This window comes from Musca vetustissima, unplaced genomic scaffold (assembly GCF_032173495.1).
Source record: "Musca vetustissima isolate MV318-11 ecotype Yass unplaced genomic scaffold, APGP_CSIRO_Mvet_v1 utg13007, whole genome shotgun sequence".
Taxonomy (NCBI): Eukaryota; Metazoa; Arthropoda; class Insecta; order Diptera; family Muscidae; genus Musca; species Musca vetustissima.
In genome coordinates, this window is record NW_026881886.1 from 139575 (window position 1) to 160983 (window position 21409).

Here is a 21409-nt window from a genome sequence, read left to right on the forward strand (position 1 = left end):
AACAACTCCACGTTCTAACACTGTCATATTTTCCAATTTTTTTCTTGGCTGATTTGATCCTCGGAATATTGACCGGTCGTCAGTATTTGATCAGATCCCCTTCACCTTGTAAAATATGTGATGTTCTGCATATAATAATTGCCTCTAGAGAGACTAGAAAATCTGACAAAATTAATGTTTTCGGTTCATTACAATCTCAACATCACCGAAAACTATAGGCGTCGTCCTTGACCATAACTGGAACCTCATGTACAATTTCAAAGCGATCAGCGCGACATTTCCGTCCTCTAATGGAGTAATAGTAATACTATGCACATAGTCACCTTTACCGAATTACGTATATACTATCAACTTCTCGGGTATATGTCCTTCAGGAGCAAATACATACGCCCCAGAATAAAAATTGTTGTAGTTTTTCACACAAAAGTCAGGGTCCATTTGACCCGCTAAATATTGACCGATCTTGATCAAAACAGGCATGCTTATTTTTTGGCCCGCTCCCCTTCTCCATGTAAAATTTAACGAGAAAAACCGAAAAAAATTAAGTATTTGGTCCATTTCATCCCCTAAATATTAACCGATCTTTACCAAAAACAATAGGGGTCTTAATTGGCCAGAACCCATCTTACATGCAAAATTTCGTGAAGATTGGTCCATAACTGTACCTGTATCGTGGTTACAAATTATAATGGACAGACGGATGGACGGACACACACGTCTAGATCGACTCAGCTAGTCGAGATTTGACGATCGGTATACTTAAAGGTGGGTCTAGGATCAATATTTCGCGGCGTTACAAACTCTTGGGTCTCCACAAAGCTATAATACCCTGACAACATAGTTGTGTAGGATATCAAAATCCAGGCCTACGAATGATCCTCGAAAAAATACGCTCAGTGATGGTCTTCGAAAAATACCTTTTTTTTAAATCCTCGTTTAAAAAATATTATTTTTTAAATCCAAGCTTATATTAGAAACCAGAAATTTTAAATTCATCACACATGGCAACTCTGCTCAAAATAAGTGGCTTAACATTTCGAATGCCCTCTGACTAAGATGCAACAATACTCGTATTATTGCTACCACAGATGTACCCACCATCACCAGCCGCAGCAGCAGTAGTGCCATAATCACACAACAACAACAACAAACCAAGCTAAACAATTGTTGTAACCAATTTCGTTTGGAGCATCTTTTTTTCCATCCAAACAACTCTCAGATTGTTGCTGTAGCTACTGTTGCTATTATTGTTACGTCACAATGTGATGCACTACAACAACAACAACTACTGGTAGCGGCAATAAAATCTGCCCCAGAAGGAGATGCAGATAAATTAAAGACAACAAAAACAAATAACGTGCAACAATATTAGATGGGCCCACAGCCAGTGTTTAGCTTGGAATCGAATGAATGGCCAGTGGCCATGATGACGATTGTGATGATAGAGCCTAACAGCGATCTACATCATAATCGATTTTGTTGTCGATTTTTTTATTTCGTAATATTGATGCCGATTATTATATTGAAATTCAATGAAATCAAATCAAAAGTGAGGTTATGTCAACTTCAAGGTGAATTAGAGAGAGAAAAAAAACTGCAGTGTGTGAATCGATTCTATTCTACAATCTTAATTTGTAGAATACAATAGAGGATGATATTTAAAGGTCTCATAGTAGTAAAAAATTCAAATTTGGAATCTCCAGTTTCTTGAGTTTTTTTTTTAAATATTTTTCAAACATATGGACTTTTTTCAATATGGAAAATTTTTTTAATTCTACCTTCTACCTCTGCTGGAGCAATGCCCAGATGAAATGGGCATTGCTCCAAAAGCAGTGACATATTACTTAGGGTTTTCGATCCTGACCTATACAATGTGGTTGGTTACTTAATAAATATGTATGTATGTAGTAATTCTTAATTGCAGGCATGATTAATAATGAAATATAATGAAAATAAATGGCAAATTTGTCATGACTGCTTTTGATTTGAACATCTGCTACAAATTAATTTTTATTGCATTTATATAATTTAATATTGTATATACATATATATATATATATATGTATATAAATATTGTATATATATACATATATATATATATATATATATAAATATTAATTTTATTTTACATATACATTAAATATATTCGTGGGTTACTCTTGCAAGCCTTTTTGAAATTGGTCCATATTATCTCAAATTCTTCACTTTAGAGCAATACTCTTAAAGAAGACAATATTCTCCTGAAAATTTCACCATAAGTCACCGAACAATGGAAATCGTTAGCTATAATATTTATTATAGAAAAATCGTCAATAAATTGAATAAATAAATATATTAAATAGAAAATTTTGAATGGAGTGTGTGGGTCAATTGCAAGGTTTTTTTTTGAAATTGGTGCATATTATCACAAATTATTCAATATAGAGAAATGCTCTTAAAGAAGAATATGTTCTCCATAAAATTTGACTATAAGTCACCGAAGAAAGGAAATCGTTAGCTATAATATTTATTATAGAAAAATCCTTGGGAAATTGCTGTATGTAAACCAGCAAAGTTGTAAGAGAATTTTTGTTTCGGGTCATTTGTAGGCCTTTTTGAAATTGTTTCATATTTTGTAGAATTCTTCAATTTAGGGAGTTATTCTTAGAGAAGAAAATATTCTCCATAAAATTGGACTATAAGTCACCGAACAAAGAAAATCGTTAGCCACAATATTTATTATAGAAAAATCCTTGGGAAATTAATATAGGCAAACCAGAAAAGTGTTAATAGATTTGTTTGGGCCAATTGCAAGCCTCTTTGAAATTGACACAAATTTTTTCATAATTCTCCAGCTTAGAGAGATTTTCTTAAAGAAAATTTTATTTACCATAAAATTTGACTATAAGTCACAGAGTAAGGAAAATCGTTAGCTATAATATTTGCCATAGAAAAATCGTCTATAAATCGAGATATATTAAATATACATTTTTTGAACGAAAATAGTGATTCACTCTCAGGCCTTTTCGAAATTGATCCATAATTTATAGAATTTTTCAGCGTAGAGAGATACTCCTAAAGAAGAAAATATTCTTTATCGAATTTCACTATAAGTTAGCGAACAATGACAATCATTAGCTATAATATTTATTATAGAAAAATCCTTGGGAAATCGATGTATATAAATTTTTTGGGTAATGGAATTTTTGAAATTGGTGCATATTTTCCAAATTTTTCACTTTAGAGCGATACTTATAAAAAACAAAATATTCTACATAAAATTCGACTATAAGTCAACGAACAAGGTAAATCGTGTGCTATAATATTTATTATAGAAAAATCTTTAATAAGTTGAGGTATTATAACAAGAAATTATTTAAAGATTGCAATTGACCCACAAATTTGATCAATTGGAAATATTTTTGAAATTGGTCCATAATTTCCAGAATTATACAATTTAGTGATGTGATCTTAAAGAAGAAAATATTCTCCATAAAATTCGACTATGAGTCACCGAACAAGGGAAAATGTTAGCTATAATATTTATTATAGAAAAATCGTTAATAAATTGAGGTATATTAAATAGCAATTTTTGAATGGGATTTATAGGTCAATTGCAAGTTTTTTTGAAATTGGTCCATATTTTCCACAATTCTCCACTTTAGAGACGTACTCTTAAAAAAGAAAATATTCTCCATAAAATTCGACTATGAGTCATCGAACAAGGGAAAACGTTAGCTATAATAGTTATTATAGAAAAATCGTTAATAAACTGAGGTATATTAAATAGAAATTTTTGAATGGGATTTATGGGCCAATTGCAAGCCTTTTTAAAATTGCTCCATATTTTACAAAATACTACAATTTAGAAATGTGCTCTTAAAGAAGTAAATATTCTCCAGAAAATTTCATTATTAGTCACCTAACAAGGAAAATCGATAGCTATAATATTTATCATAGGAAAATCGTTAATAAATTGAGGTAAAATCACCATTTATAGTGGATCCCCCCAAAAAGATAGCCTTAAACGCCATTAATCTAATGTGGATATTTTTTTTCTTTAATTTCGATATATTATTTATAATTTCGATATATTATTTATAGATAATGAAACTTTCCGATTTTTTAATTTAATTTATTATAAAGAAAAAAACTAAATAGTCTTTACCCCCCAAATTTCGACCTTCAATGTGTCAAAAATCTTATATTTCATTATCACATCTTGTCTTCATATCTGTTAAATGAATTGTCATTATTTATTTAGGAATTTGTATTTTAGGATTTATGAAGAAAATTTTGTTCCGATTGTTGTTTAAAAAAATGTACACTCCTTTTTTTCTTATTTGCAAATATTTAGTCACATTTGTTGTTATTTTGCATTACATGCGTATTTCCAAATAAAGCTCACTGTCAATAAAAATAAAAGAAAAAATGTACAAATATATGTACGTACGTATACTATATCTTTACAATGTTTTCACAATGTTGTAAAGATAAATATTTTAAGTTATTTGAAGTTAGATTTGTCAGAGAGAGAGAGAGAGAGAGGGGGTGTGTGTTTCACAATTGTTGTACTCAAAAACATTTTCAAAATTGGCTCATATTTCTCCGAAGTTTTCATATGAGGGAGAAACTCCTGAAGAAGAAAATATTCTCCATAAAATTCGACTATAAGGAACATCGTTAGCTATAATATTTATTATAGAAAAATCGATATCAAATCGACAGCAAATATGTTGGGGTTCATTTCATTTCTTTTATAAATTAATCCAATTTGGCCATAAAAAATTTTCATTTTTGAGAGATACTCATAAAGAAAAAATTATACTCCACTAAATTCCACTATAAGTCACCGAATAAGGGAAATTATTATCATTAATATTTATCATAGAAAAATCTATATTTATTTGAGGTAGTAAATATATCCGAATTTTAATTGCATTTTATTGAGCTAAACTTTGAACTTACAATTTCCCACACAAATAATTCACTTTGGAGGTATACTGTTAAAGAGAAAATTAATCTCCATAAAATTTCACTAAGGGTCACCGAACATTCAAAGTTGGTATATACAACACATATCATTAAAATTCCATTGCCAAATGTGATATATAAATATTATATTCACTTTAAAGGGAAAATTTTGGATATTTTCCTTAAATGTGCCGAATTTTCGAAGAACACTTTACAATAGGGAGATGATGTTAGGGAAGAAAATATTCTCCAATAGGTCACCAAATAAAAGATTTAGTTATATATAATATATCACCTTTAAAATCCATTAACAATATTTATTTTTATTAAATTTATTTTTTAAGAATTAATTTTCTACTTCTTTCAATAAAATTAAAAAAATCTCCCTCAATATTTCATGTTATCGGCTTGATGTTAAGGGATAAAATATTCTCCTTCGAATTTCATTATGGTTCGCCGAACAATCGAAATCTGTATATATAACACATATTTAAAAAAAGCCACTGACAAAATATGATATATAAATAAATCCACTTTAAAGGTATAATTTCCTAGTTTTCTGAATATGTGCCGAATTTTCAAGGAACCCTTCATGTTGGAGAGTTTATGTCAAGGAAAAAAAATATTCTGCACAAAATTTCCATATAGGTTATGAAACACCCAAAATTTTTATATATAATATATATCCTATAAAAATCATTCACAATATTTGGTTTCATTAAAATTACATATTTAAATAATTAATTTATTCCTCGTTACAATAATGATGGAAATTCTCCCTTAATATTTCAAGTTATCGGCTTGATGTAAAGGGAAAAAAAATCTCCATCAAATTTCATTATGGGTCACCGAATCGTCGAAATCTTTATATATAACACATATTATTAAAAATCAACTTTTAAAAATGATATATAAAAATAAATTGACTTTATTGGGAAAATGTCGTTTTTTCTGAATATGTGCCGAATTTTCGAAGAATACTTCGTGTTGGAGAGGTGATGTCAAGGAAAAAAATATTCTCCATAAAATTTCACTACATATTACCGAACACACAAAGTCTGTATATATAATATATATCCTATAAAAACTATTTGCAAAATTTAATATTATTAAAATTTTTATTTTTAGATTTTTTGCCAGTTTGGTTCCTATGATTCTTTAAAATCTCCCTCAAAATTTCATGTTAGCCGCTTGATGTCAATGGAAAAAATATTCTCCATCGAATTTCATTATGCGGCACCGAATCATCGAAATCAGTATATATAACACATATTAAAAAAAATCCACTGACAACATATGATATATAAATAAATCCAGGTATCCAGGTATAATTTCCTAGTTTTCTGAATATGTGCCGAATTTCAAGGAACCCTTCATGTTGGACAGTTTATGTCAAGGAAAAAAAATATTCTACACAAAATTTCCATATAGGTTACGAAACATTCAAAATTTGTATATATAATATATATCCTAAAAAATCATTCACAATATTTGGTTTCATTAAAATTACATTTTTAATTAATTAATATACTCCTCGATCCAATAATGATACAAATTCTCCCTCAATATTACATGTTAGCGGCTTGATGTCAATGGAAAAAATATTCTCCATCGAATTTCATTATGGGTCACCGAATCATCAAAATCTGTATATATAACACATGCTATTAAAAATCCACTTTTAAAAGTGATATATAAAAATAATTTCACTTTATTGGGAAAATGTTGTTTTTTCTGAATATGTGCCGAATTTTCGAAGAACACTTCGTGTTGGAGAGGTGATGTCAAGGAAGAAAATATTCTGCACAAAATTTCCATAGAGGTTACCGAACACCCACAATTTGTATGTATAATATATATCTTCTAAAAATCATTCACAATATTAGGTTTCATTAAAATTACATATTTAAATAATTAATTTATTCCTCGTTACAATAATGTTACAAATTCTCCCTTAATATTTCATGCTAGCGGCTTGATGTCAACGGATAAAATATTCTCCATCGAATTTCATTATGGTTCGCCGAACAATCGAAATCTGTATATATAACACATATTATTAAAAATCCACTGACAAAATATGATATATAAATAAATTCACTTTAATGGGAAAATCTCGTTTTTTTTTAAATATGTGCCGAGTTTTCGAAGAACACTTCGTGTTGGAGAGGTGATGTCAAGGAAGAAAATATTCTGCACAAAATTTCCATAGAGGTTACCGAACACCCACAATTTGTATGTATAATATATATCTTCTAAAAATCATTCACAATATTAGGTTTCATTAAAATTTCATATTTAAATAATTAATTTATTCCTCGTTACAATAATGTTACAAATTCTCCCTCATTCTTTCATGTTAGCGGCTTGATGTCAATGGCTAAAATATTCTCCATCGAATTTCATTATGGTTCGCCGAACAATCGAAATCTGTATATATAACACATATTATTAAAAATCCACTTTTAAAAAAGATATATAAAAATAAATTCACTTAATTTTGGGAAATTTCGTATTAATCTTAAAATCTGTCGAATTTTCGAAGAACAGTTCGTGCGGGAGAGGTGATATAAAGGAAGAAAATATTCTCCATAAAATTTCACTATATGTCACCGAACAAGAGAAATGTGTATATATAATATATACATTTTAAAAATTATTCAAAATATTTACTTTTATTAATTTAATTTAATTTTTTTTTTTAAATCAATTTCTTTCTTCTTCCAATAAAGTTTCAAAACCTCCATCAATATGTCATATTAGCTTTTTGATGTCAATGGATAAAATATTCTCCATCGAATTTCATTATGGGTCACCGAACATCAAAACTTTGTAGTATTAATGTAGGGCAATAAAAAGTCAGCAACATTTTTGGGTATGGTATATGTGAGAACAATAATCATTTGCAAAAATCATAAAAGACTTTTTAAGAAAATAATAAAAAAAAATATTTAACACTATCTTGGAAGTATAACCTCCACACCTAATTTTTATTTTTAATTTTGAATTTTTTATTTTATAACTTTTAACTGTTTCAACTGTCCTCCCCCACCTCCTTCTACCTGTTTCAACCGATAACATCAATATCATTTAATTATAGTCATTAAAAGTATTTTATGTTTACAATACAGACAGACACGCGTACTCTTTTATATTAATATATATGTATGTGTGTGTGTTTATATATAGAAATCACAAAAAAGTTTGTCTCCGCTCATAAGAATTTTCCTAAATATTAAGAATAAGAGCAACAACAACAAATGTAAATAAACGCCAATTTTAAGTAAGTTATTATTCCTGATAATGGATGAAGCGACGTCGCCGCCAACGTTGACGCCAGCATCGGAAATCTCAATAAAGGTTCTGCCCTCCAAAATGAAAAATTTATAAAAACCCCTCGATATTTGTGATGAGGAAACATTTTAAAATTGGAAAACGTGATTGAAGTGTCAAATTAACGATCAACAAAATTTAAAAAGGAAAAAAATTATTTGTGAAATTGAAAAAAAAAATAAAGGAAAAGTGGATCCCTAAAGGAAAATAAACTGGGATCCCAACGAAAAATAAATAAATAATAACAAAATCCCAATAGCATGTGCAATTGAATAAAAGTGGAAATAAAAATAAAAAAAATAATTTCGAAAAAATTAAATCCGAATCTCTCACCACATGTCTGCCACCAATATCCTCAGCTCAACAATGGCCACTTTGGATGCATTAAATGCCACCGATGGTGGTGGCATCGCCAGTGATATTAGCCAATTTGTATTCAATTCCTTCGATTACAGCGTATTCGTATTTATGTTGTGCATCTCCGCCGGTATCGGCGTCTATTTCGGTTTCTTTTCCAAGGGCGAAGAGACCACCGAAGAATATCTGCATGGTGGTAAACAAATGAAAACTCTACCCATAGCCATATCGCTGGTGGCCAGTCAGTTATCGGGTATATCGATTATGACAATACCTGCGGAAATGTATAGCTATGGTATTAATTGGTTTTTCAATGTGGTCTCAATGGTGGTGATTATACCGATTTTAATATGGGTTGTCATTCCGGTGTTCTACAATAATAATATATCCAATTGTTATGAGGTGAGGATAAAGGCAATAAAAATTAAAAATATATCAAAAAATAAATAAAAATAGAATAATTCAAATTGTGTCCTTAATGTGAAAAAAACCAAATTTTCTTTTCACAGTATTTGGAAGTCCGTTTCAATCGCAAGACACGTGAAATACAAACCATTGCCTTTATGAGTACATTGTTCCTGATGATGCCGGTTTTTATTTTTATTCCCGCCTTGGCATTTTCTCAGGGTAAGTTTGGTTCCAGATAAAATTCAATACCGCCAACGACTTAAAAACAAAAAAAAACCATTCATTCATAATTTTATCGATTATATATCTAAAAATGTAATCGATTTTTCTATACTAAATATTATATTTATCGATTTCTTTTATTCGGCAACTTCTATTGAATTTTTATGCGGAATATTTTTTTCTTCAGTGTCATCCAACTAAAATGAAAACATGTAGGAGAAATTGACATCAATTCGAAAAAGTTCGAAAATAACCATTAAATATTTATATCGATAATATATCACAATTTATTAACGATTTTTCAGCGCTAAATATTATATTTATCGATTTCTTTTGTTCAGCGATTAATAGTGAAATTTTATGCAAATTATTTTTCTCTTTAGTACCATTTATCTAAAGTGAAAGATTTTTGCAGAAATCGGGATCAATTCAAAAAAAATGCAAAAATCAGCAAAAAATAATTTTTATCGATTATATATCTCAAAATATCTATTTTTCTATATTAAATGTTTTATATATCGATAAAATTTATTCAATAACTTATAATGAAATTCGATGCAGAATATTTTCTTCTTTAGTGTCATTCACCTAAAGTGAAAAAAATTATGAGAAATCGGGACCAATTCAAAAAAAAAGTGCGAAAATAACCTTTAAAAAAGTTTATTGTTAATATATCTCAATTTATTGCCGATTTTCAGTGCTAACTATTATATTTATCGATTTCTTTAATTCGGTAACTAATAGTGAAATTTTGTACAGAATATTTGTCTCTTTAGTATCATTTACCTAAAGTGAAAAAAATTGTAGGAATTGGCATCAATTCGAAAATAGTCTGAAAATAACCATTACATTCGTTTATCGATTATACATCTCACAATGTTACCGATTTTTCTATATGAAATATTTTATATATCGATTTCTTTTGTTCAGTTACTAATAGTAAAATTTTATGCAGAATATTTTACTTCTTAGTGTTATTCACCTAATGTGAAAAATTTCAGGAAAAATTGGGGTCAATTCGAAAAAAATACGAAAATAACCATTAAATGAATTTATCGCTTATATATCTCAAATTGTTACCGATTTTTCATCCCTAAATAAAATATTTATCGATTTCTATTTTTTGGTGACTTATAGTGAAATTTTATGCAGAATATTTTTCTCTTTGGTGTCAATCACCTAAAGTGAAAAATTTCAGGAGAAATCGGGATCAATTAGAAAAAAGTGCGAAAAGAACAATTAAATAATTACAATTTATTACCGATTTTTTACTTTTATTCGGGGACTTATAGTGGAATTCGATGGAGAATATTGTCCTCATTCAATATCATTCACCTAAAGTGAAAAAATTCATGAGAAATCGTGTTCAAATCGAAAATAATTTGAAAGTAACCATTAATAAATTTATTAATTATAATTCTCGATTTCTTAACGATTTTTCACCAATAAATATTATATTTATCGATTTCTTTTATTCGGTGACTAGTTCGATGGAGAAATTCGACGGAGAATATTTCCTCATTTATTGTCTTCCATCAAAAGTGAAAGATTTGTAGGAGAAATCGGGATCAATTCAAAAATAGTTTGAAATAACCATTAAATGTGATTATAAACTACACAAACCTCAAATTGTTATCGATTTTTCTATAGTAAATATTTTATATATCGATTTATTTTGTTCGGTGACTTTTAGTAAAATTTTATGGACAATATTTTCTTCTTCAGTATCTTTCACCTAAAGTAAAAGATTTCAGGTAAAAACGGAATAAAATCGAAAATAGTGCAAAAATAACCAATAAATAAGTATATCGATAATAAATCTCAAATTGCTAACGATTTGTCTATTCTAATTATTTTATATATCGATTTCTTTTGTTCGGCGAATTAAATGAATTTTGACGGAGAATATTTCTCCCCTTAGCAACCACTACCAAAAGTGAAAATTTTGGGAAGAATTTGTGACCGTTTCGAAAAAAAAATAAAATTAAATAATTTCAAAAATATATTTTAAATTGTTATCGATTTTTCTATGATAATTACTATAGCTATCGATTTATGTTGTTACATGACTTTTAGTAGAATTTAATGGAGAAAATTTCCACCTTTAGAGTCTCACCTCTAATGTGAAAGATCTTTGGAGAAATTAGTACCAATTCGAAAAAAGTACAAAATTAATCATTAAATGCATTTTCGATTATATAGCCCATATTGTTATCGATTTTCTATGAAAATTATTACAGCTATCGATTTCTGATATTAGTAGAACTTAATGGAGAACATTTTCCCCTTTAGAGTCTTACCTCTAATGTGAAAGATTTTTGGAGAAATTAGTACCAATTCGAAAAAGTACAAAATTAATCATTAAATTCACTTTCGATTATATGGCTCATATTGTTATCGATTTTGCTATGATAATTATTAGAGCTATCGATTTTTGATATTAGATAATTTTTAGTAGAATTTAATGGAGAATATTTCCACTTTTAGCGGCTCACCCCTAATTTGAAAGATTTTTGAAGAAGTTAGGACCAATTCGAAAAAAAGTACAAAATTAATCAAAATAATTAAAATGACGCTCAACACTTCTTTACTTTGATGACCTCTATCGGAGAACACTTAAAGACAAAATTAGCAAAGACACTTTTCTGCCATTAACCGCAGATGATGGGGTGGATGCCCTCTGTCGTAGCCTAGCAACAACGCCGCGATTAATACAATATACTAGTTTAGTGACATCTATAAGAGAAAACTTCTAAAATTGGAACAGACGCTTTTACCAGTAGTTCTTCTGTCATCAACCACAAATGATGTAGGGGCTGCCCTCTGTCGTGGCCTAGCAACAATGCCGCGTTGAATATTAAAACTAGTTTCATTACATCTATCGGAGAACACTACAAGACAAAATTAGCAAAGACCCTTTTACCAGTAGTTCAAACACAGATGAGTGGGGCTGCCCTCTTTCGTAGACTATCATCAATACATGGATGAATTTTATGAGCTATGGTTGAGGTCCTTGCTTATTTAGTGTTGCCAATTTTGTCTAGATGGCGCCAAACGCCTGGAATTCCAATCTTCCTACCCTCATGTGTTTCTTTTGATCACTTAAAGAGATGTTTCTGATTTAAAGCCTGGAACCTATCCACTGCTATATTGCTCCATTTCAAAATATTCAATGTTTTTAATTAATATTTTTTTACCTTCCAGTTACTGGTCTAAACATCCATTTGATCAATGGTGTGGTCTGTGCCATCTGTGTCTTCTATACCATGTTTGTAAGTATAAATAAAAATGACCTACATTCTTTTAATATCGGAAAATAACCTTCAATTCCAATTTAATTTGTTTACAGGGTGGTATTAAAGCTGTCGTTTGGACCGATGTGGTTCAAGCTGCCATTATGGTTGTCTCTGTAACTTTGGTGGGACTTTTGGGTGCCAGTAAAGTCGGAGGTATAGGAGAAGTTTTCCGCATTGCAGCAGATGGTGGTCGGATGAATGTTAAGTAAGTATGAAGCCAAGAGATAAGTCTTTCCGTACCGTAAAGGGGTTCAAATAAACTATTCCACAAAAGTAATGAACTAGGAACTAGGTCCGTTTCTTTCGTTCATCTAGTTCCTTTGCTCTAGTCCCTTCGAATTTGCTTTCTTTCGACTAGTTCCTTTTAATGCAATCGTTCATTTAGATTTTCCCGTTCATTTAACGAATAAACTGTAGCCTAGCAATGAACGATTGAACTGAAATGAACTATGGAACTATATGAATAACCTAGTACCGCTTTTAGAGCTTACCGAAACGAGCTGCAGGAATGAGATTGCCCAACTTTTATTGGCAATTAAAAAAAAAATATCTTTTCAAACCTAACCTTTTTCTTGTTTCTCTTAAAGTTTCGAATTCGATGCCACAACACGTTCAACATTCTGGAATAATTTCATATCCTCCACGGTAATGTGGTCATCATATGTCGGTCTCAATCAGAGTTGTGTACAACGTATTGTCTCCCTGCCTACCCTGAAGCATGCCAGAAGGTAAGTGGCGAAAAATTCTTAGCCAAAATTTATTAAAAATTAAAAATCGATTTCCTATTCAGATCCCTAATGATATTCGGCGTGGGCTTTGTCATGATCATGTTCTTCAATTGCTTCACCGGCATTGTGATGTATGCCCGCTATCATGACTGTGATCCCTTGGCCGCCGGCTTCGTTAGCAAAGCCGATAAACTAATGCCCTTCTTTGTGCAGGATGTTGTCGGCCATCTGAAGGGTATGCCCGGCGTATTTATTTCCTGTGTCTTCAGTGCCGCTTTGAGTACCATGTCGGCGGGTATGAATTCACTGGCCGGTGTTGTCTATTTCGATTATATTAAACCGCACATTAAACACACCGAACGTCGTGCCAATTTGACAATGAAAGCTTTCGTTCTCTTCTGCGGCATCTATTGCATCGTCGCCGGTACGGTGGTCGAAAAATTCTCATCGATTTTACAAGTTGTCTATTCGATTGGTGGTGTAACATTCGGTTCTGTCTTTGGGGTATTTATGTTGGGTATGTTGGTGCCAAAGGCCCATGGACGTGCTGCTTTCTGGTCGGTAGTTGCCAGTATGGTGGTAATGATCTATGTTGTCGGTGCCTCGCAGGGTAGAAACCAATATGCAACACTACCAAGCTCGGTGGAGGCATGTCCTGCTCTTAATATGACCAGGTATGTAGGAAATGGCTATTATTTGGTTACCCTAATCAATTCACGTATCGGAAAATTATTAAAAAAAAAATTGAAGACCTTTAAAAAAATAAATCCACACCTACAAAAATACTCTTCAAAAATAGTTCATTGGAACCTGTTGCCATATTCTCCCTATCTTTCAGCTCCAACATGTCAACCTATCAACAAACATTCGATAGCATCGACCCCGAGAAAGGTTTCAATATACTCGATTTATCCTTCAACTGGTATGTGACGTTGGGCGCCATTGTTGTGTTCGCGGTCGGCATACCTCTCAGCTATATTTTGGAGCCGGAGAAGGGTGCCAAATTCGATGTGAAATTATTGTCGCCAATCATTCAGCCGTTTGCCAAATACGAAATGGCCAACACCGAGGAGGTGTTGGAAGTTATCACAACAAAAACGAAATCATAAATCGAAAAATAGATAACCTCAAAAGCAATCCACGAACAACAAACTTAATAACAATAAACATAGATAACGAATGTTTCCTATTATATAATAATAATAGTAATTATAGCACACACAAAATAACTGTAATCGTAATAATAGCACATCATCGTCTGTTTATTTGTACTATTTATATATTTAACTTTTATTTATATGTCTGTATGTACTATGTACATTTCGGTCGTCCCCATCTCTTTATGTATGTGTGTGTGCACGGATGAAAATGTGTGTTAATTTTAAAACAATGACAACAACAATAAATACAATGTAGAACTAAACGAAACGGGGCGTTCTGATTTTATTGCACCTTAACCTAATAAAAATTATGTTAGGGAGGGAAAATTTTCTTGGATCATAAATCACGGGTGATATCTGTCAGATATCAGTCAACAAAGATCAAGGTTGTTCACAGGTCCCTAAAGAAGTAAAAAAAAACGTTTATCTATTTTAATATTTATTTAAATATTTATTGGGGAGGGTGGGGGAAATTTTTCGTACATTTAAGTGAGAAATTTCGCGAGAATTTTTTTCATTAAGGCATTAAAGGATTTCCGACAAAAAATTTGATTGATAAAGTAACGGTAATATAAAACAGGATTTAACCCTCTAAATTTAAAATTTCGTTACAAAAACCTGGTTAAATTGAAGAAAAAATCCAATTCAGCACAGCTGAATTGACAAAAAAGTGGAAAAAATGCAAATATACTATAAAAATAGGCATTCTACACAGCTGAATAGAAGAAAATCGAAACTTAGTGCAAAATTCTTAACAATAACATAGCTGAATTGAAGAAAAATTCAAATTCAGCACAGCTGAATTGACAAAAAAGCGAAGAAAAATGCAAATATACTATAGAAATAGGCATTCTACACAGCTGAATAGAAGAAAATCGAAACTTAGTGCAAAATTATTAACAATAACATAGCTGAATTGAAGAAAAATTCAAACTCAGCACAAAAAGTGATGAAAACTGCAAATATACTACAGAAAAATGGGGTACTTCACAGCTGAATAGAACGAAAGCGAAATTCAGCACAAAACGTAAAACAAAAACATAGCTGAATTGAAGAAAAATTCACATTCAGCTCAGCTGAATAGACAAAAAGGAGAAAAATACCAATATTCCCTAGAAATGAAATTTCGCACAGCTGAATGAAATTCACCGAAGCTAAAAATTCAAAAATGCAACAATAGTATATATTCAGGACAGTTGAATTGGCAAAAATGATGAAAAATTCTATAGATATAGGCGTTTTTCACAGCTGAATAGAAGAAAAACGAAACTTAGTGTAAATTTTTTTAACAATAACATAGCTGAATTGAAGGAAAAATCAAATTCAGCTCAGCTGAATTAAAAAAAATAAAAATTGCTAATATACTATAGAAATAAAAATTTTCCTCAGCTGAATTGAAGAAAAAATCACATTCAGCTCAGCTGAACAGACAAAAATGAAGAAAAATGCCAATATTCCATAGAAATTAAAATTTTGCACAGCTGAATTGGAGAAAAAACGAAATTCAACGACGCTAAAAATTCATAAATGCAGCTGAATTGATAAAAATAGATGAAAAACGAAACTTATTGTAAAATTTATAACAATAATATAACTGAATTGAAGAAAAAATTAAATTCAGCTCAGCTGAATAGGCAGAAAACGAAGAAAAATGCAAATTTGCTGTGGAAATTTTTGGTAGCTGAGTTAAAATCAAAGATTAATTATAAAATATCCATTTTTGGTGGCTGAATTGGATATTTTATAATTAATCTTTGATTTTAACCAGCTGAATTAAAAATTCTCGTAATTCTTCATAGCTGAATTGCATTTTCTATTTGAAAATAGTTATGCAGCAAAGTCAAATGAAAGAAAAATCCAATTCAGCTTAGCTGAATTACTTTCTTTGATAATATTTTTCGCTATGATCTGAGTAAATAATAATTTTTCTTGAAAATTTTCAATTTTATGTAGCTGAATTGAATATTTTATAATTAATCAATCATTTCACATAAATTCAATTCTCTTCGTTCTTGATTCAGCTTTGCTGAATTTAAATTAAATTGAAATCAACAATACTTTAATAAATATTAAAACACAATTTCTGACAAATTATAACAGTAAATGAGAAAAATTAAAGATTACTGATCAGGTCGGGCTTTTTTCCTGACTCATCCTTCTAAAAATAAAAATAGGATTACACATGTATAATTTTTTTTTTACCAATTAAATTTTAATCAAGCGTAATTTTTTAATATGAAACGAACATACATACATACCCACACTCTCTGTCTCATCTCTGATGGAACATTTTCGTAACTATAACAGCATCTCAATTCTGATGTGTGAACGACAAATGGGCTATGAACTCTTTATCGACTTAAACATTTTTATGGCTATTATTTATATGTGTATGCATGCCCTATGGGTGTGTGAGTATGTAAATAATTCGAGTTCTTATTTAATAAAGGATTAGAAAGTTTGTGAACCTGCCAGCACCTTGTCGCTGGCATTGAGATAAATATGAAAAAAAGTTCAGAAAAAATAATGAAGTACACAAATATAGCAATTCACGGCCATAAATGTAAATCCTAGTAGATCATATTTCAGGCAGATTATATATTTCTTGAATAATACTGTTTTTCGCTGATGAAAAAGTAAGGCTGGGTCGTTCATATGATACCCTACAACTTTGATAGGTTATAAATGCTTCATATCAATGATTTCCCACTTTGTGGTCTTTATGGCCAGGAATGCATGGTATTTCCATAGTTCTTCCGAGGTGACCTCTTAATATTGAAAAAACATCATCTAATAGTATATCTAATTATCGTAAAGGTTAATCGAAATATAGATGGCGCAATTTGAAACGAAATGAAATTAACCGCACAAAATCTACTATTTTTGTTTTTTATGCAGTCACATGGTGAGGAATTTTTGAGGGATATATATTATACCTACATTCTCATTTTTGTCGGTGTCCTGTAGTGAAATTTGATGGGGAATATTTTTTCCATTGTCACCAACCTCCTATTTGGCATCTTGTAAAATTTTCTTAAGAAAAACCCATTCATATTTTCTTCTTTAAGCATACAATTTATTAACGATTTTTAAAGTATATATGATACATATACTGATATCTTTCGGTTTGAAGCCCATAGTGAAGCCCATATTTTATGGAGAATATGTTTTCCTTTGATCACAACTTCCTACAATGAAGTATAGAGGGCGCAACTGGGCATAAAATTATTACCTAAGAAAATTAATTGAGAAGTTAACCTTTTAGGGAATCAAATTGTTGCCGATTTTTGAACGATATACATTATAGGTGCATATTAAATTTTCACCATGACCTATAGCCAAATTTGATGGAGAATATTTTTTCCATTGTCACCAACCTCCTATAATGAAGGGTAGAGGGCGCAATTTGGCATCTTGTAACATTTTCTTAAGAAAAAACCATTCATATTTTCTTCTTTAAGCATACAATTTATTAACGATTTTTAAAGTATATATGATATATATACTGATATCTTTCGGTTTGAGGCCCATAGTGAAATTTTATGGAGAATATTTTTTCCTTTTATCACAACTTTCTACAATGAAGTATAGAGGGCGCAACTGGGCATAAGAGTATTACCTAAGAAAATTAATTGAGAACTTAACCTTTTATGTTATCAAATTGTTGCCGATTTTTGAACGATATACATTATAGGTGCATATTAAATTTTCACCATGACCTATAGCCAAATTTGATAGAGAATATTTTTTTATTGTCACCAATCTCCTATAATGAAGAGTAGGTGGCGCAATTTGTCATTTATTGATGATTTCACAACTAAAATCCATTTATATTTTCTTCTTTAAGCATACAATTTATTAACGATTTTTAAAGTATATATAATACATATACTGATTTCATTCGGTTTGAGACCCATAGTGAAATTTGATGGAGAGTATTTTTACCTTTGATCACAACTTCCAACAATGAAGTATAGAGGGTGCAACTGGGCATCTAATGAGTATAACCTAAAAAAAACATAATTACGATGTTATGCAGTCACATTGTTACCGATTTTTGAATGACATATATTGGACATACAGAATTAATTTTGTCTGTGACCTATAGTGAAATTTTATGCAGAATATTTTTTCCTTTGATACCAACTTCATACACTGAAGGATAGAGAGCGCAATATGGCATCAAATAACATTAACGTCAGAAAATTAATTAAATAAATCTCCTGTTGAAACGACCATATTATAATCGATTTTTGAATGACATATATTAGACCTACAGATTTCATTTGGTCTGTGACCTATAGTAAAATTTTATGCAGAATATTTTTTCTATTGGTATCAACTTCATACACTGAAGTATAGAGGGCGCAATATGGCATCAAATAACATAAACGTCAGAAAATTAATTAAATTGTGATCTGTTGAAATGACCATATTATAATCGATTTTTGAATGGCATATATTAGACCTACAGATTTCATTTGGTCTGTGACCTATAGTAAAATTTGATGCAGAATATTTTTTCTATTGGTATCAACTTCATACACTGAAGTATAGATGGCGCAAATTAGTATCAAATGAAATTAAATACACAAAATCAATGGATATGTTTTGTTTTTATGCGTTCGTATTGTAACCCATTTTTGAATGTCATATAATAGACCTATAGATTTCTGTTTGTCTGTGACCGATAGTGAAATTTAATGGAGAATATTTTTTCCATTGGTACCAACTTCTTACAATGAAATATAGGGGTCAAAATTTGACATATAATGAAATCTAAGCAAGAAAATTTCATTAATATTTTTCTGTGTATAAAACCACAATGTAATCGATTTTTGAACGATATATATTATTATATTTTATTTTGTCCGTAACCTATAGTGAAAATCGATGGAGAATTATTTTTCCATTGGCATCAATACTCTACATTAAAATAAAGAAGGCGCAATTGGCATAAAGTAAAATTAAACCGAGAAATTAAATTATTACGTTTTCCGTTTAAAACCCACTTTTTTGAACGATTTTTGAACGGTATATATTATACCTATAGATTTAATATAGCCCGAGATATATAGTGAAATTTGATGGATAATATTTTTTCCATTGGCATCAACACCCAACATTGAAGTATAGGGGGCGCAATTAATAAGATTAGCCTCAGAAAATAAATTAACGTTTTCTGTTTTAACGGCCACATTGTAACCGATTTTTGAATGATTAATATTTTTCCTACCGATTTATTTTTATCGGTGACCTATAGTGAAGTTTTAGGGGAAATATTTTTCTCTTTGGCACCAACCAATGATAAACTACAACTTTGTTTTTGTCAGTGACCTATAATAAAATTTCATGAAGAATATTTTTTCCATTGGAAGCAACTTCATACATTGAAATATAGAGGGCGGAATTTGATCTGAAATAGAAATAAGAACAGAAAATCAAATAATATTTTTCCTTTCATTCAGTCACATTATAAACGATTTTTAAACGATATATATGATACCTACAGATTGCTTTTTGTCGGTGGCGTATAGTGAAATTTTGTGGGGAATATTTTTCCCATTGGCACCAACCTCATATAATGAAATGTAGATGGCGCAATTTACTTATCAAATTGAGTATATCCAAGACAAATTAATTTATAAATGTTTGCATATATATCCAAATTGTAACCGGATTTTGCAAGATATATATTATACATACACATTTCGATGATCCGTAGTGGAATTTAATGGAGAACAATTTTTCCATTGGTACCAACCTCCCATAATGAAATGTAGGGGCGTAATTCGATGTAACAAAAAGTATTTAGTAGTAAGAGTATTTTTTCCATTGACCTTAACTTCCTACAATGAAGTCTAGAGGGAGCAGTTAGATTTCAAATAAAATTGAGAACAGAATATCAACTTTTTCTGTTTCCAGCCACATGGAAACCGATTTTTGAACGATAATTAGTATACATATATAGTTCCTTTGGTCAGCGACCTATAGTCAAATTTTATAAAGAATATTTTTTCTCTTGACTCAAAACTCCTACAGTAGATATCGGATATAAGCACATCTCATATAAAAAAAAAATCGCATATAAGAAGGATTATCAAAAACACCGAGCTTATACTTTCTTATATCCGATAATTCCATATAAGAAAAAACGCATATAAGAAAGAAATCTCCGGCTTTTTTTGAGTTTCTTATATCCGATATCTACTGTATAACGAAATGTAGGAGCGTTTGGTGTCAAACGGAAATTACTCAAAAAATTCGTTTTTCTTATACATCACAATTGAAATAAAATTGTCAACGATTTTCTACGAATTTCCTTGGGGTCAAATTTGATGGAGAACATTTTTGTCTTTGTTTTTGCTTTTTTCTTTGCCTTTAAAACCAGGGAATTATGAGCTGGAAATTTGTTCGCTCTTGGCCCAGACCAAAAGACTGCGATATTTAGAGCTAACTTCGCGGACCAAATAAGAGTTGAGTTTGTTTCAGAACAATCCGGTCTTATTTGGATTTAACTCAGTTTAAAATTTATTTAACAAAAAACATTTTTTTAATTTTTATGAAAAAAAAAAAAAACTATTCTCAAATCCGCTACAATTTTTTATTTAATTTAAAATTTCAGATAATGAAAACCGTTTTCTTTGAATTGAAAAAAAGCTGTCGACTGTGCGTGAAAAATAACCAGTGAATGTCTTTAACATGCAATTAAAATGTCAGGATCCGACAGAGATAAGCGGGTGTAATTTTATTTTTTATTAAATATAGACAATCATAAAAAGTGTTGGAAAAATCTCTACGATTTAATATGACGCCAGCAGCACCTCGGTTACCTCCTTCATGTTATTGCTGTCTCCTCTCAGAAGAAGTGAAGACATACATGGACCATTTTTGCCGATAAGATTTTAGGTGTCGGAAATAGCATTTCATCATTATCTTTGACTTGAGCAGC

The 21409-nt window shown here is 30.3% G+C and overlaps 1 protein-coding gene across 1 annotated transcript; it reads left to right on the forward strand.

The window, feature by feature from the left end:
* Positions 1-8652: 8652 nt before the first annotated feature.
* On the forward strand, positions 8653-14406 carry LOC133327942 (sodium-coupled monocarboxylate transporter 2). Its single transcript, XM_061536485.1, has 7 exons — positions 8653-9045; positions 9153-9270; positions 12478-12545; positions 12623-12774; positions 13157-13297; positions 13360-13971; positions 14136-14406. Exons 1-7 carry the CDS (start codon positions 8653-8655, stop codon positions 14404-14406), a joined length of 1755 nt encoding a protein of 584 aa, XP_061392469.1.
* Positions 14407-21409: the final 7003 nt, after the last annotated feature.

Excerpts from the sequence above, each read along its gene's own strand:
- LOC133327942 (XM_061536485.1), top strand. The coding sequence starts at position 8,653 with ATGGCCACTTTGGATGCATTAAATGCCACCGATGGTGGTGGCATCGCC. Across the intron at positions 9,046-9,152 it reads ATATATCCAATTGTTATGAG|TATTTGGAAGTCCGTTTCAA; the intron begins GTGAGGATAAAG and ends TTCTTTTCACAG. Across the intron at positions 13,972-14,135 it reads CCTGCTCTTAATATGACCAG|CTCCAACATGTCAACCTATC; the intron begins GTATGTAGGAAA and ends CCTATCTTTCAG.